Below are 16163 nucleotides of genomic sequence, written 5' to 3'. Positions count from 1 at the left end.
AACTAGAGAGAGAAAGAGATAGAATTTAGTCACAGAAGGAGCACAGAATTAACCCTTCTTAATATTGACAGTCTTTCCAGTTTTGGCTGCTGCAACTAGATGATCTGTCTGTCATCATATTTCACAAGTGAGATATATTGGTATATCAAGTCCTTTTCAATATATTTATTCTTCTTTATGTAAATATTTGCTGGTAGAACCACATGGTTCCATATTATTCCTGCATAAAAATGCAGGAATTTGGAAAAGAAAATAGCATGGATAAATGTGAGAAAACAACTTATGACTGGTTCAATTTTGCTTGCTGGACATAGGCCTCTGAAAGATGAACAAGGATGCGAGCTCACCTCTATAGATTTGTGTACATCTGTAACTATAGGGAAGTCGTATGCTAGTTTAACCTTCTCAAGAATCTAAAAGAAAAATCAAATGTTGTAAGAAGGCAATTAAATGTAATCAAATGAGAAAATCTACTTGGGAAAAATTAAGCCATGATATTCATATGCCTTGGAAGTATCGTAGCTGAGCAATTACAAGTTTATGAGGTAATTGTCATGGAAATTGAATGTCAAGTCACAAAGTCCAATCATAGCTAATACTCTATTTGCATTTCATCATCCAACTATAGCAGGAACTGGAGTTCAGAATAATACATAACAAGAGCATTACAGATACCTTCCACAAAAGGAGCAAAGCACTGTCCCCTAAATGTTCTACACTACATTTGACTCATCAACAATATCAACTACCAATATACTACCTTGCCTGCCTACACTTTACGAGCCAAAGTCCTTTGCTTTGTCGCGTGCTGCACTACTTTCTCCTCCACAGAAAGACCCTTCTGCTTTCTCACATAGGCTCTTCACATAAAGGTCCAGCTGCTGTTGCCTATTGAAACCCAGAAAAAACGCTACTCTGAAGGTTCTTTGCTTCATCATACAGTGCTTCAGTTACTTCTGAAGATGTCTCAGCAGCTGCATTCTCATTGTCAGAAGCATCCACCAGTCCTAATTTCTCTGAAACATGAGAGGAGCCGCGGATGAGCACAGGGGAGTCAGTAGTACCCTGTCCTTTTATTTCTGGAGTAAGTAGGATGTTAGGGCCAACAAGGCGAGGGCCAAGAGCCCAGATCCTTTTAAGAAGTTTTTGCCACTTCAATTTACATTTCTTAGACAAAATATCACACTCCACAGCCTCCATCATACGTTTCCTTAGTGTTTCAATTGGATTTACATCCGAACTTTTATTCTGGGAAGCCTTACCTGCAAGGATGCCTGCTAGAATATTGGAACTTTCATGAATCACCTTAGTTAGTTAAAGAAGGTGGGAGTTTCAGAACCTTCACCCGAACAACGCATCTTCCATCTTGTGTTGCTTTTTCAACATATTCTGAACTGGCAACAAAGGATTTTAAATTCTCAAGTGTGCATTCGCCTCCTAAAATGGTCTCTTTAAAAGACACAAGAGGCTTAAACACTGAAAAGCCTACCCTTGCAAATCTATCTTTCAAATCTTTTATGCATCTTTCAAGATGTACTTCTCCTGCAGCAGACAAAAAATGTTCTCCAAATCTACCAGAAGGCGTGACCTCTACGAAAGGGTCTGCCTTGTTCAGCAGCCGTAGACCCTTCCTTCAATGCATCCATATCTGCATGTTCATATGCCTCAATTGCAACTTTTAGAGTAGGAGAAACCTGGAATGACAAACTGGAGAAAGGCCAACAATTCTTTGTTGATGAAAGTGTTGCAGTTTTAGATATATGATGCCTAAGGCCTGGGATTGCCACAATATCCCTGCCTGCGCCTCTGGTACATGCTGTAAATCTGGCCCATCAATAGATACAGAGAATGCAACTTGGCCACCTGAATATGCTTCTGCATTGATTCCCCTTGAGGGATCATATAAATCTGAAAGCACATAAATTTTGTCACCGGGACGAAGAACCCCACTATTGCAAGGAAACACTCATCCAATTCACCCTCATCAGATGATTTATCCAAAACTTGCCCATCTAATTCATACCCCGAAAGTGTTTTCGTAGTGACAGGAAACATTTTGGAAACAAAAGCAACACGAGGAGCTTCAGGCCTAGAATCACAAGCTTCAACTGATCTCCTCACCAGCTCCGTCCCACTAGAATCAAACTCAGCTCTCTTTGGAAGTACCGTGAAATCCTATACGACTGTGCTGCAATCGGATGAGGCATACACCTAATAACCATCGACAAGATACCCTCATGCAGAGGAAGCCAACTACTCATCACAGACGTACTTAACCATACCCTTCAAATCACCTTTCAAATCCCTGGGTGGTATAGGCAAACTAAACGTTTTGATCACTTTCTCAACCATCACTTGAGCCTCCTCCCTCTCCTTCAAAGCTGCCTGGTACACACTCCAAACACGCTCAAGCACAAACTCAACAAACATCGGCCGAGCCTTCTTCAAACCAGCCACACGTACCCTTCTCCCCCACAATCTTCTTCTCCTTGTGATTAAAATACCAAGGCCCCCAAAAAGGCTTCTGCAATGCATTCGTCCTCCACCGTCTCCACCTCAATTTTTTCCTAATAATCTCGGCAAATTGCGAAACAGTGAACCCCGACCATCGTTAAGGCACTTCAAAATTGCATTTTTTGTTATAAACATGATAAATTGGTTCAAGTTCGAACTAAAATTATGTTTATCAATTAGTTTAATCGAATTTGAGTGTTTTAATGATAACTAAACGATTGAAAAGTGAGTCTAAAGTGGAAATTTGCACCGTAAGAATAAATAAGAACCTCTTTAGCCAAGAAAGGTTGTGTGTATATATATATATATATATATAAAGACGTTCTGAAGCGGACGTCCGCACTCGGCTTAAAGTGCGAACGTCTCTCCATTTTCCACCGGACGGCTCCGACGACGGCGTGCCTCCACCTGAGCAGACACCAGAGGCATCCCCGATCACTTTCTCTTACCGACAAGTCCGTCGAATACCAGTTTGCAGCCGAGATCGGTCTTATCTGAAGTTTTGGGATGAGGTTGCTGCATAGACCTTCAGATCGATCTTGCCGGCAAAAGAAAGTGATCGGGGATGCCTCTGGTGTTCGCTTGGGTGGAGGCACGCCGTCGTCGGAACCGTCCGGTAGAGAACGGAGGGAGGTCCACATTTTAAGCAGAGTGCGGACGTCCGCATTTTAAGCCGAGTGCGGACGTCCGCACTCGAACGGGCCAATGCATGGTATAGATGGTCTAATAACCTAGTTTTATAAAAAGGAGCTAAAATTTGATTTTATATGTTCAATAGAAAGCTATAATAAGTAGAGGAATATAAAGTTTATGACTATACATTTGAAAAATTTAGTATTTTTATTATACTTTATATTATAAAAAATTAGTTGTTGTAGAGTTGGTAATACTGAAACCTAAAAACTGAACTTGATAGATAATGTTAAACGAGTGAGTTGGACATGCCATGATCAAACTCTAGGATTCATGGATAAAGAAACCGAGCTTCAATTGCCTCCACATGTCACAATATCTCAGGCAAAGAATTAGCTTCTTTGGCGTTGGATTTAGTACTATAGCTGTTTTTAGGGATGAACATGCTAAGTATCAAAGAAATGAGTCAAATGACGACCCATGGGGTTTCATATATACTAGTTTTTGCACTTCCAGTGTGATAACAGCCTATGTGACTACCAGCTACGGAGGAGGGCACGGTTAGCTGTTCAAGATTTGGTTGCTGTCGCATATCCATTCCTAAGACATTCCAAAACCTGACCATCAAGGTAGACGTCGATCTGAATGAGACCGGGGCACCGTCAGCTGTTCAGGACTTGGTTGTTGTTGCATACCCATTCCTATGGCGTTGCGAAATCTGGCCATCAAGGTGGACATTGATTAGAATGAGACCGAGTGGTACTACATGAGATACCCCTGCAGTTACACTTCATTCATTACTGGTAATGATCGCTTTGTATCCTCTCCTACAACTAGTATGTTGCATGATCAGCTCGAGTCAACTGTCATAGATTGTCGTCAAACTGTGCAAAGTATGAGACAAATATTTACTATGTTGCATGATCAGCAGTGTGCAATAATTGAATTTTGTCTTATCTAGTTTTTTATCTTCTGTTATGTATTCGAGCAGTAGTGTTCACATGGTCACCTAGTGACCAAGAAAATCATGGTCAATCACCGTTTGATGTAAATCCAAGGGTGAGAAGTATTATTTTTAGGTAAAGTTATTTTGTTTCTCACCTTTGGATTTACATCCAACGATGATTGACCATGATTTCTTTGGTCACTAGGTGACCATGTGAACACCACTGTGTATTGGAGTTTGTCTTATCTAATTTTCTATCTTCTGCTGTGTAGTATTATGCACGTCATCGATGATTGATTTTGGTATTAGTTGACACCCTAACGACTTAGCCAACACTACCACGTTCATATGTTGTTAGTATGTCTTATTACTCTATATGAAAATCTGAAAACTTAGGTAGAAATCAATAACTAACTTACTCTGTAAATATGAGAAGCCTTCAAATTCATCAACCAATTCAACAACTTGAGTATACTGAAATGGAAGGGCGATCATTGTAGCCATGTGTACGGACTCCTAGATTGTGTAGGATTACATGTTGAGATTTCTTGTATAAACATCAGATTGTAGTTGTATGTATCAACTAATATCATTTTCTTTCATGGTATCTGTCACACCCCAAACTTAGGGCATGACTAGTGTTGGTTCAAGTCGAAAACAGAAAATCTGTGGATTTTTTTCTCAAGAAAACTTTCTGAAAGAACTGGAACTTAGTCACTTAAACCATAGTTATGAAAGAGGAGGTACCAAATTTGTATTTGTACTGAAGGCCAGTTCGGTTTTAGTCTTGATCACCCTGAAAAATGTACTCATGCTTCTCAAATGGAGACGTCATGTACTCATGTATAAATTAGGAAATTACATGTATAAATCACTTTTCTTTTTGGGTGAAATGTATAAATCACTTTTGACCACAGTTAACTTTAACCATCACGTTATTACATGGATTATGAAGAACGATATTAAATGGAAAAAGAATCATAATGAGCTTCTATGTTGAGATGATCGCAGACTTCCAACACGGATTTTGAACAAAAAAATTCATCAAACTTTATTTCCAGATTTTAACGGATTTATCATGACTGGCTGAAGCTACCATCCCTGTAACTGGTGACTGTGCCAAAGCTGATATTACACAGTCATGAGCAGCAACAGTCATACATTTGTTATCAGCCATGTTCCAGAGCTCCATTGACTGCAAGCATTAAGAAGAAACATCAACAAGATAATCTGGATGATTGAAAGATGATCCCTCCACAAATTTATACGGAACAACATTGGTAGTTTCCACTTTATTTTACATAATTTGAATAAATGAATCACATCTTGATGCAATTAAACAGTCGCAAGATGATATTGTAAGAATGTAAGATATCTCAAACCTAGACAACATTTGTGCGTAATTCAACATTCACATCATAAAAACAAACTCACCTGGTAGCCTCCAATGACCAAGAGAGTGGAGTAGCTTGGATGGAAAACACAAGAATGGAACATGTTTCCACTAGAACTGAGCTCGTGAATGCACTTCCCAGTCGATAATGACCACACTCTCACAGACTCTTGACTGACTGAACTCAAATAATCTCCATTTGTATCCCAACAAAGAGAGTGCACCTCTGTGGAGTGGCCCTGTATAAGTTCAAAACATTGTGTTGTCTGATTAGTAACAACTTATGGCAATATAACACACTTTTTTCAGGTAAACAGATCAATGAAACCGTGAAGAACTTAGTGAAATAAAGAGCAGCTATTCACACCTGCAGTGAATGTGTCTGCCTATCACTCTCAGCATCAAATATTGACACAACATTCCCAGATGCTGCAGCCATAAATTGTCCAATTCTTGGCTGGAACCTCACCTGTGATGAACCTCCCTGCATCATAAAATGACTGAGATTCAGTAACGTAAATAAACCAAATTACTTGCAACCTTCAAAGAATGAAAGTAGAGCCCAAAATTTAACCTTAATAACACGAGTACACGAATACTGATTAATATTCCAAAAGCGAATCTCATTGTTCGTGTCACATGAGCAGAAAAGGTCAGTCTTCTTAGGGTGGAAATCAAGTGACATTACATGCGAGGTATGTCCTTTATATGTCTGTAAACAATAGTTTGGCTGCAATAATGAACTCAAACACTTCAGAAATCAAAGAAAACAATTTTCAGCCAAGGTGAACAACTATATTTCAGTCACAATCCAGGCTTTCAATTGTGAAAGGAAATGAAGAACCGTGAAGAGCAACAACAAAAAAACTATGATATTGACAACATTAGAAAGCAATGGAAAAAAAGAATTTACTTCAGCAGCATCCCAAAGTCGCACAGTTGTGTCAAATGAAGAAGTTGCCAACTGAGTTGAATTTGGTCTAAATCGAACATCAGTAATTATCAAACTGTGATCCTCCAGTGTGCTTTCAGTCTGTAGTGTATCCATATTCCAAACAACAACCTACTAACATGGAACAAAATAAAAGATAAGAATCTAAATTATGTGTTTTCTTATTACTAAATAAGTTTTTATTAGTATAATTTATAGTTGTTTAAGTCAACTGAAGCCAATGTTCTATGGAAAATCGTTATTTGGGATAAGATAATTTAGATTACTGTTTCTGTTTGTTCAAATTATATCAAACTCCAGCCAGCTCGGTAAACATTATTAGACAAGAAGTAGCTAAACCAATTTCATAAATAAATAGTTTTCTTATAACAAAACTATACCTTCTTGTCATGTCCAGCACTGGCCAACAATTTTCCATCTGAAGAGAAGTGACAGCAGACAACTTTGCTACTACTTTTACATATAGAACCAACTTCAGTGAAGGAAAAACCTGAGATGAAGGAAACAGTCATTGCTGCAGGCATTTAGATTAATTAACACTGTTTAAAGCGTGAAGTCATATATTACCCTTTGAAGCTGCTGCAGAATGTGCAGGGTTCCCGTTCAATGTACCAAACAAATCCCTTCCTTCTCCATCATCATGTGACAAAAAGGATTCCACATTGTCTTCTAGGGAACCAACATCTCCAAATTGGTCAATATCTTCCTGCAATTGAAGATTTAGTCAAAAAGACTTTTAAGAGTGACTTGGAGAACCCATTTGACAGAGGTAAGTATAAAGAACCAAATAGAAGATGGACTTGAGCCATTAAACTGAGAACCCCAATTTGACACAATGTAATAGTAATACACTAATACATGGGGAAAAAAAAGGATATGCAGGGTAACCTTTGTAGTGAAATACAGAATAGAGCATTTTAAGAAATGTCATTTAGAACAGATAAGAATGCATGTCCTGCTCCTACACTAAACAGGTTTACACTTGTACCGATTTGACACCCAGCATAACTTAGGCGCAACAAACAGTCAAATAATTGGACCATGTTCCTTTTACCATCATTCATATATGTTTCAATCAATATATTATTGTAAACGTATGAGATTAAGTGTTCATTTATTTTATTAATCAATTATCTAAGGCGAGTAGTGCTGGTTGAATCTAAACTGGAAAGTAACGTGTATGGTGTCATAAATATCCAAATTATCCTTCTTGCTGTAGATCAGAAAGTTATATCTATTAAATTATATTTACCAGCTGATTTGTTGATGATACAAGGCCACCTGTTTCATCCGTGCCATACATCATCAAACTTTTTGGAACATTGCTAGCATTCGGCAAATTTCCAGCCAGAGCAATTCCATCTCCGGGGGTATGAGTGGATGGAGTTGAAGGTTGGGAATTAGATGAAGGACCAACTGTATTTCCTGTACCGGTACTGTTAGCAGCTCCAGAGGATGAAGGTCCTTTCCTTTTGCGGTTATTCTTGAGTGACAAACAAAAGCATTAGTCATTACTTCATTTTATATGAGTTGAGGCCTTGAGGGTGTTTGTGTGTGTAGACTTGCTAGTATATAACAATGTTCATGTACTCAGACACAATATAGATTCAAGACATGACCCCTATATCAACTTTTCTTTCTTTCTTTCTTTCTTTCTTTGTTGAGAGGACCTTTAATAATTCTTTAAGTTCTAGCAAAAACGCAAATAAAAGATATCGTTATTCAAAAAATGGAAGTATAACCTGCTGTACTTGCTGAGACTGCAAAGGATCCTGTTGTTGAGAAGAAGAGTGTTGCATCTGTGGCATATTTATCTGGTTGAAACACAACAAGAGTTAGGAGAAACGTCACCACTAATGTTCAAAGGATTTTAATGGGTTATTTTTTCAAGTTCCACATAAGTGCTAGTGTTTGGTTTCAGCTTAGCAGTCAAATTCAAGCCTATTACATATTAGGGTACTATTACATAAACATAAATAGAGCACTTCTATCTTTTCAAAAGAGAATCAAGTCTGAGAAAAAATTTTAAGCAGATTTTATCTTTCTGAGGTTCATTCTGATGGATCATCCCTAGATTGACCCCAAAAGAAATTATAAGCAAGCAAACAAAGTCCGAATCTCCTATCTTCTATTTCCTAATTCTCTCAAGCCTCTACTCCAAATTCCACTTACGTTTCGCTAACCTTTGTAAAGTCCACATCTTATCAACATTATGACAACTAGCATTCCAACCTGCTTTGTGTATCACAGCTCAAGTCAATATACACCCACTCTGTAGCCTACCCCGTCCTCATAAACTAATCTCAATATTGTTTCAGTCCTCTCAACAAGAAGAATTTCCACACATCTCTCTCTGGCATCCAGTATTTACTATGGAACCAAACTTTGAAGAAAATTTGAAGAAAATTTTCCTCATGCTCAATTATTGACTGTCTGTGTTGGATGACAGCAATCATCTTATGTTGACACTACAAACCAAAAGATAATAAGTTCATTTTCTTTAGATATGCCTTACAAAGGATTAAGCATTTAAGCCACAATAGATTCGTATATAAAAGAATATCAGTAGTTTCATAAGTCATGAACTACATCGAAGGCAAGAGAAGAGGGCATGAAGACTACAGATATTGAGAACAATCTGACAGAAGGAGAATACTATTAAAACTTTCCAGGTGAATTATGGAATGACATCTTACCTGTGTAGTTGTTTGCATAGTAGAACCTATAGATCCATTGTTTATTATAGGTTGGCCATCTTTAGAGTTTAAATTTCCCCTGGGAAGTCCCCTCATATCTCCATAGCCAGGTGTGCTACCAACATTGCCTTGTGTCTGAACCTGTGCTAAAAGTTGTTGTTGTTGCTGTGAGAGGATCTGAAACTGAGTTGCACCTTGCAGGAAAGGTTTTTGAACTTGTGCACCTAAACCTGGCTGCATTTGGTCGATCCCCTGTATAGATTGGCAGATATCTCAGTTTTTCCTGACTCATATATAGTATGAATCCCTAGGACACAAGATGCAGAATCAACTCACTGTTAAGGGCCATCCCTTTAATGGAAGACCACTGACTCCTGGGTTTAAACCTGTATCCAAAAGAAAGAAAAGGATATAAGAAAAAGTTATTTCAATCAATTTTAGAAAATTAAGAAAAATGCTCATTTGTGACATGAAACAACATAAAGAAATGACTTCGTCAATATCTCTAGAATCATGTTGCATGTTAACTCAGTTTCACATAAGATAAAAGAGCGTTGTCTAGTGTTCAGAGTAGATACTTGGGAATCAAGACATGTCAAACAAGAGCCTGGCCTACATTTATTGCTAGTACCACAGCATCTAGAACATAAGTATGAGGTATAGTCAGCTAGTAAGTCACCTCATCTACATTTTCCATAAGTCTCTAATTCTTTTGGTCATTACTTTTGTTATAAGAAAAAGGGTGACTAAACACAGAATGATCAGTTGAGCAAAATAGTCATACTCTAAAGTATTCTTGTCTTGGTTAGAAGAGAAATTTTGGAATCACAAGGCTAATACTCTAATAGCAGTAAACCTTGCGCTGTTTTGGTCCACAATGAAGTCTCCATGATACAAGAGTCAATGTAGAGACTTACGAGTTATGAGTCTGACTTCTTAGTGCGAGTCTAATTACATTTAGTACTGCAAGGGTGTCTTTATTTAATGCCTCTTTAATACTTTTTTCAGCGTTTTATGGTCAAAAGCAGATATATCTGAAGCCTATAAACAAGATTACATCTCATAGACTAAACTAGAGCAGAATAGATAAAAGTGAGTCATCTTGAAGGTTCTCTGAAATTACAGTAGCACTTAACCTTCTCTCTCTTCAAAAACTATTCTAATCCTAAATCTTCTTAGCTTTTAAGCCTAACTGGCTATCTATACTGAAACCCTCCCTTGATTTGTCCCAGATCACATCTACCTCAAATGAAATGGAAAATGATGTTAGGAATGATGAGGAAAGAACCAAACAAAGTAGGGAACTGAAATAAGCAAACAAAAAGAGTATAAGATGTCTGTAGTTCATCCCCTACCCCGTATACTATGAGATGTTATAGCTCTTCTCAAAATTCTGAGACTCTTTTCAGATCAGCAAATCATACCTGAATTTCCTATAACTGGTTTCGGCTGCATCATTCCTTGTGCATAAATTGAAGAATCCACAGGCAAAGATCTCTGAGAGGCACCCATATTAATTTCACTCTTTATGTCCTGTAGACAAAGAAGAACGAAAGCTTTGTAATACAAATAAGAAAAGAAAGGAACAAAAGTGGGTACACATGATGTTGAATGAGTAGTTACAGCAGTCTGTTGATTTCGAGCTTGGATTTGTTGTAATGCCGGATTAACATTACCAGGGTTCCCTTGAACCAACTGACTGTTTTAGCAAGTAAAACAAAGAAAAGAAATAAGCTACCAAAAAAAAAAAGCTAACACAAAACTGTCCAAAAATAAGATGTTCAAGTTGTTACCCAGGATGGTTTGTGGTTGATTTCAGCAGGGCCGCTCTAGCATCAAGGAGTGGTTGGGATGTCTCTGAATCTATCTGATTGGGGTGTTTCATTCGTTCCTCATACATTTTTGCGGCCAATGCACTAGAAGCAGATTGCCCAAGCATTCCTTCAGAACTTAGTGAATTAAGTGCACCACCAAGGGGAGGATTACTAGGAGTTCGTTGCAACTGAGCTTGGCGCATTAGTTGCAACTGCTGCATTTGTTGCTCTTTGGCTTTAATTTGTTGTGCCTGCATAACAACACCATATGAACAGATAAATCACGAGTTAAAAAATTAACCTAGCGGTCACATCTGTACAATCCAACTATAGTCACCTCTATATAAACTGCTGCAGACTCGGAATGTTTATCATTTGTCCTTGCAATAAAAATGTCCCAGAAGACAGACCACCATTCAAAAAGAAACCCTCCAGGCGCATCAATGGCTGCACATTACACATACCAATTAAACTCTCTAATCCTAGCATTGCATTACAATAACCGAAACTGCACAATACAGACAGTAGGGTCATTCGAACCAATCACATTACATTGGTAAAGTAAAGATTGAATCTTTCTGCTACAGATTAGTATATTGATTACCTACTGGATCCGGGGCAACCCTCCCTTCATTCATGAATGACTTGGCAGTGGCATGCAATTCTTTCTTCATTAGATAATCATAAATGTACACATCAAGCCTATAAAAGATATCAAATTCATCAAATTTAACAATCAACCCCATAAACTTGACTTAAAAAGGAATCGAAATACAGCCAAGTAGGTTACATCTTATCTGCTTCCCAATTACTCTGCGCCATTTCTACCCAGAATCAAGAAATCCAGGACTGTCATCAGAATTCAAATTAAGATGAAGAATTCAAAGTTTGTTTGATGAGATTGAATTCAATAGGCGATTCGATGAATTCTAAGTGGATTGCATTGATCGAAACCAACCTGGGGAGGAGGAGACTGATGGATCAGAGGCTACAAGAAGGACGATCGTAGTTGATCAAAGCTATTGATGCCCGGAATAGTTAACGGAAAGTCGTCGGCCCAAATTGTGTAGATGATAATTGCAAGTGTGGTGAATTGGTTGAGGCGGCGGGCGTCACTGAGTTGTGATAACTGAGAACTTGAGAAGTGAGAACTTGATTTCCATGTTTTTGGGAGTGAGAGAGTGAACAAGGCAATTTGAACATTAACCGAAGCTCAGCTTTGTTATAGAGCTCCGAACCTCGGACCGGGACGCCTTTGACTAAACAGGTCCGCTCTCTAGTTTGGAACTTTGGATTCAACTCATCTATAATTCGGCCTACAGAAAATGACTATCGAAATCAACTTAATTATCCAACACTATCTACATCACCGCCGATTTACATAAATCATGGCACACATGCCCTGCAGGTACTTGTGGCGGACATATATAAATCATCGATATGATCAATCTTGAGCAAGAAGATGGAGATGCCAATAATACTACATCAATTCAACCCTAGCTTCCTCCTAGCTAGCACCCTCAACATCCTCAATAGAGCTAGCTAGGGAACCTCCTATGCATTAGACTTCTTCATAAATCATAACACAATTAAGGTGGATCGAAAAATAATATTATTTTAAATATCTTTAAAATTTGTAATATAGAAACGTCACAGTGAGTAATAAATCGCGCAAACTAATAGAGTAGCTAGCACGTTTTGTTAATTACCTATCGCATGTCATTCGTTTTGAAGTTAAACAAAACTTGAATTGTATATATTCTCAATTTGATATGAGATGTCATTGTAACTGCATTTCTGTATTTAAATCAAATTCCATTTCAAACGTAAAAGAGAGAAAATGTGAAACTGAGGACTGACTATACATGCTATATATACTCGCTAATAAGGATTAGAATACTATTGCGACCCCGTACGTGATCGAGGACTGAGGACCTGATCGAATGCATGCATGCATGTCCTCTAGCACCATGCGTACATAAATACAAGCCAAACCATCAGCCACTTTCCAACTCTTAATCGATCAATCCAAATGATGCCTTTGCTGCTTATATATGGGAGGAAGAGTCGAGGCCTCGCTGGTCCTTTTCACACGTACACATAAGCTAGCCCTAACTAATATACGTACATTAATTATGATGGACGGCCCGTGCTTTATGATCGATCTTATATTACCAACAACCTTGAATTGCTAGCTAAGTTGTGGACTAGCTTGTGGTAATGGGAACTAAATTGTTGTTGATTAACTATTAAATCTGATCAATATACCATGAAAATCACAAATAAATTTATTGAGAGAGATCGAGACAGATAGAGAGAGATGAAGTTGTTGATTTCTGGCGCAAGATATATGAGAGAGCTAGCTAGGGCCGGGTAGTAACTAGTAAGTGTTTGGTTGCAGCATTAATGGTATACCGATCGATGAAATCATCACATGCATTCACATTATCAGACAGAGGCTAGCAAATTAAGTCGACCCAAAATAAGTGATCGAGCAACCTATCCCTGAGTTTTTACATTACAATTTGTTGATGCCATTTTTTAACACCAACGAGTCAACGAGTGTTCCGTTAAAATCATACATGTAAAGTGATGAGGTTGTTCTCTTGTAGTGGGCCTATCTTCTCCCTTCGGCTAGTTCGACTATTTCCATGGTTTTGGTCATCTATCTCCAATGACTGAGGATATCTCATGGTGGAACTGATTTGGACTTAAACACATCTGTCAAACATTATGATCAATTTCATATTGAACATGGATTGAATAACAAGAAGCTTAAGTCTTTAACTCAGTTTCAGAGAAGTAATCCAAGTTGTATATCAGTTGGATTACATAGAGGTTCATTGCATTTAACCTGAATGCAATTCGAATTAGTATTGTGATAGGATTATGCCTATGCAGTTGTTAACATTGAGTACAATAAGGATTTGGTTATGGAATTGAATCCGGTTTTGTGATCACTATATAAAGAAGGCTAAGTCCCTGTGTTCTTTATCGTTTGGCATTGAGTTTTGGCATTCCCATAGTGCTGCTTGATACAGAGACACAGAAGACCTGCATCCATCTCTTGTTCGTGTGTTCAGCCAATACAGAAGTTCATCACAATGGTGTCATCATTGAAGATAGCAGTCAAGGCAGATTAGAGATCCAACGAAGGTATGTTCCTAGTTCATCTAGGATAACTTAAGTATACAGAATGTATTGAAGTGTTCTTGAATATATGCATGTGTGTTTGTCTCTTTATGGAATAAGATCCAAACTTAAGTTTTAGATGGCTCTAATAGGATTCTGAAAACCATCTAATATTTAACACCAACGGGTCAACGAGTGTTCCGTTAAAATCATACATGTAAAGTGATGAGGTTGTTCTCTTGTAGTGGGCCTATCTTCTCCCTTCGGCTAGTTTGACTATTTCCATGGTTTTGGTCATCTATCTCCGATGACTGAAGATATCTCATGGTGGCCATGTGTCGGGGTCTTGGTAGTCCACCGCATGTGACTGGAGGAATGGTGTCGATAAGCTTGTGCATTCGACTTCCTTGAACAAGAGTATGTTCTTGATCTTTGGGCTTCCTTTGGCTGATGTTGAGCCTTCACACTTCTTTGTTGGGTGGAATTGATAGTCTCTTTCCGGACTTCCTCCACCAGATGGTGAGCTTCCTCGTCTTATTCTTGGGTGGAATTGATAGTATCATCTTAGACTTCCTCCACTAGATGTCAAGCTTCTTCCTCTTGATGGTAAGCTTCATTCTCTCCTTCATCGAGGGAACCGGTAGTCTCCTCCTGGACTTCCTCCACTAGATGGTGAGCTTCCTCGCCTTCTTCTGGCGTTAGACGTCCGCCACTTGTAGTCGGCAGACGTTCATCATAATAGCACTCTTGTTGGACGAAGGTGCAAGGCTGGTCTTGTGATATCTTTTTCTGACTTCTTGATATTCTTTGACATGACTTGGGCCTTCTCTACCTCAAGTTGGTGGAGCGTTGTTAGTCAAAAAGTCACCCTCAAGTATAAGGGGTACAAGTAATAGTATAGGGATTAAGAAAAGTTGTCGAACCCATGAGGATTTGATTTCTTTCACTAGCTAGGGTGTTAAGATAGAATGTGCAAATATATAATCACAAACCTAAACACACAAGGAAATCTAGGCTCATGGTGAATATATGCAACATGGAGTAGTGATTTGATTTTAGGTTTTTGAAGTAGTTAACTAAACTAAACTAAATGCTTAAATGTAAATTAAATTACTCTAAACTAAACTAGTGGTCTAATGAATGATGTTAGGATTCGAATTGTCTACCACTAACCTTTCTTACAAGTATTGATGCAAATCATTATGAATGATGGTAAGCTAATTAACCAATTTCTCTCCTTGCATCTCTCTCGGGTATGACAAAGGACATGCTCCTTTTGTGGTATCAAGCAACCCCTCTTGGGTGTAGTATTTAACTACTTAAGTCATGTATTTTAATCCAGTTAGGCATCTAATGCATTACCCTAGGTGCATAAAGTTTTGAGATGAATAAACTATGCAAACCAACCAAGCTTATCTCTAAGTGATTGTAATTCACAACCCCTACATGCACACCTAGTGTGCTTTCATGCTTTAAACATTCAAAGGTTACCAAGCTCTAAACATTATCATGTCATGACAAACACGTATACTCAAAATGGTAAATTCTAAGCATACGCATTTAACTCTTGAACTAACATCTAAGAATGTTAACTAAAATTGCATCACATCATAAAATAGCATCAATTCATACAAGATTGGTTAGGGCTTTCAACCCTAACCCCAACAAAGTTACTACTCACTCATAAGAATACAAATCAACACCAAATCTAATATACATCAAGAAAAATTAAGGAGTTTAAAGAAAGAGTGAACTAGTTGAAGCTTGACAAATTAATGGCTTGCTCCTCTATGGGTTTCCTCAATCTATGCTCCTTGGATCGATCCTCCTTGATGGTGGAATGGATGGATGATGGAGTTCTTGTTGATGATGAATGGAATGGAGATGAAGAGATGGGTGCTTCTTTGCCTAATTTTGAGTGCTAGTGATGGAGTAGTGGTGGTGGTTATGGAGTTCATGGTGGTGGAAGATGGTAGTTGTGGTGGTGGTGATGGAGGAGATGGAGTAGATTTGGTTTGTGGGTTTGGATTTTGGGAGATGAGATGGAAGTTTGTGGTGGAGATGGAGGAAAAAGAGNGAGAAT

General features: G+C 38.2%; 1 protein-coding gene and 1 pseudogene across 1 annotated transcript; both read right to left on the bottom strand.

Annotated features, from left to right (window-relative positions):
* Window positions 1–849: 849 nt before the first annotated feature.
* Window positions 850–3155, bottom strand: LOC101296093 (annotated as a pseudogene).
* Window positions 3156–4873: 1718 nt separating this feature from the next.
* Window positions 4874–12371, bottom strand: LOC101314172 (transcriptional corepressor LEUNIG-like). The gene is made up of 18 exons (XM_004296580.1): window positions 11907–12371; window positions 11739–11797; window positions 11553–11650; window positions 11286–11395; window positions 10928–11199; window positions 10758–10833; window positions 10559–10667; window positions 9471–9520; window positions 9135–9386; window positions 8181–8252; window positions 7691–7921; window positions 7006–7144; window positions 6819–6928; window positions 6400–6549; window positions 6061–6216; window positions 5854–5970; window positions 5528–5725; window positions 4874–5288 (listed from the first exon to the last, which is right to left on the bottom strand). Exons 2-18 carry the CDS (start codon window positions 11768–11770, stop codon window positions 5145–5147), a joined length of 2316 nt encoding a protein of 771 aa, XP_004296628.1. The 5' UTR covers window positions 11771–11797; window positions 11907–12371; the 3' UTR covers window positions 4874–5144.
* Between the last annotated feature and the right edge of the window lie 3792 nt (window positions 12372–16163).

The sequence above is a fragment of the Fragaria vesca genome, linkage group LG4 (assembly GCF_000184155.1).
Source record: "Fragaria vesca subsp. vesca linkage group LG4, FraVesHawaii_1.0, whole genome shotgun sequence".
NCBI classification, from domain to species: domain Eukaryota; kingdom Viridiplantae; phylum Streptophyta; class Magnoliopsida; order Rosales; family Rosaceae; genus Fragaria; species Fragaria vesca.
The sequence above is the reverse complement of the archived record's forward strand: the minus strand, read 5'-3'. Positions and strand labels throughout refer to the sequence as shown.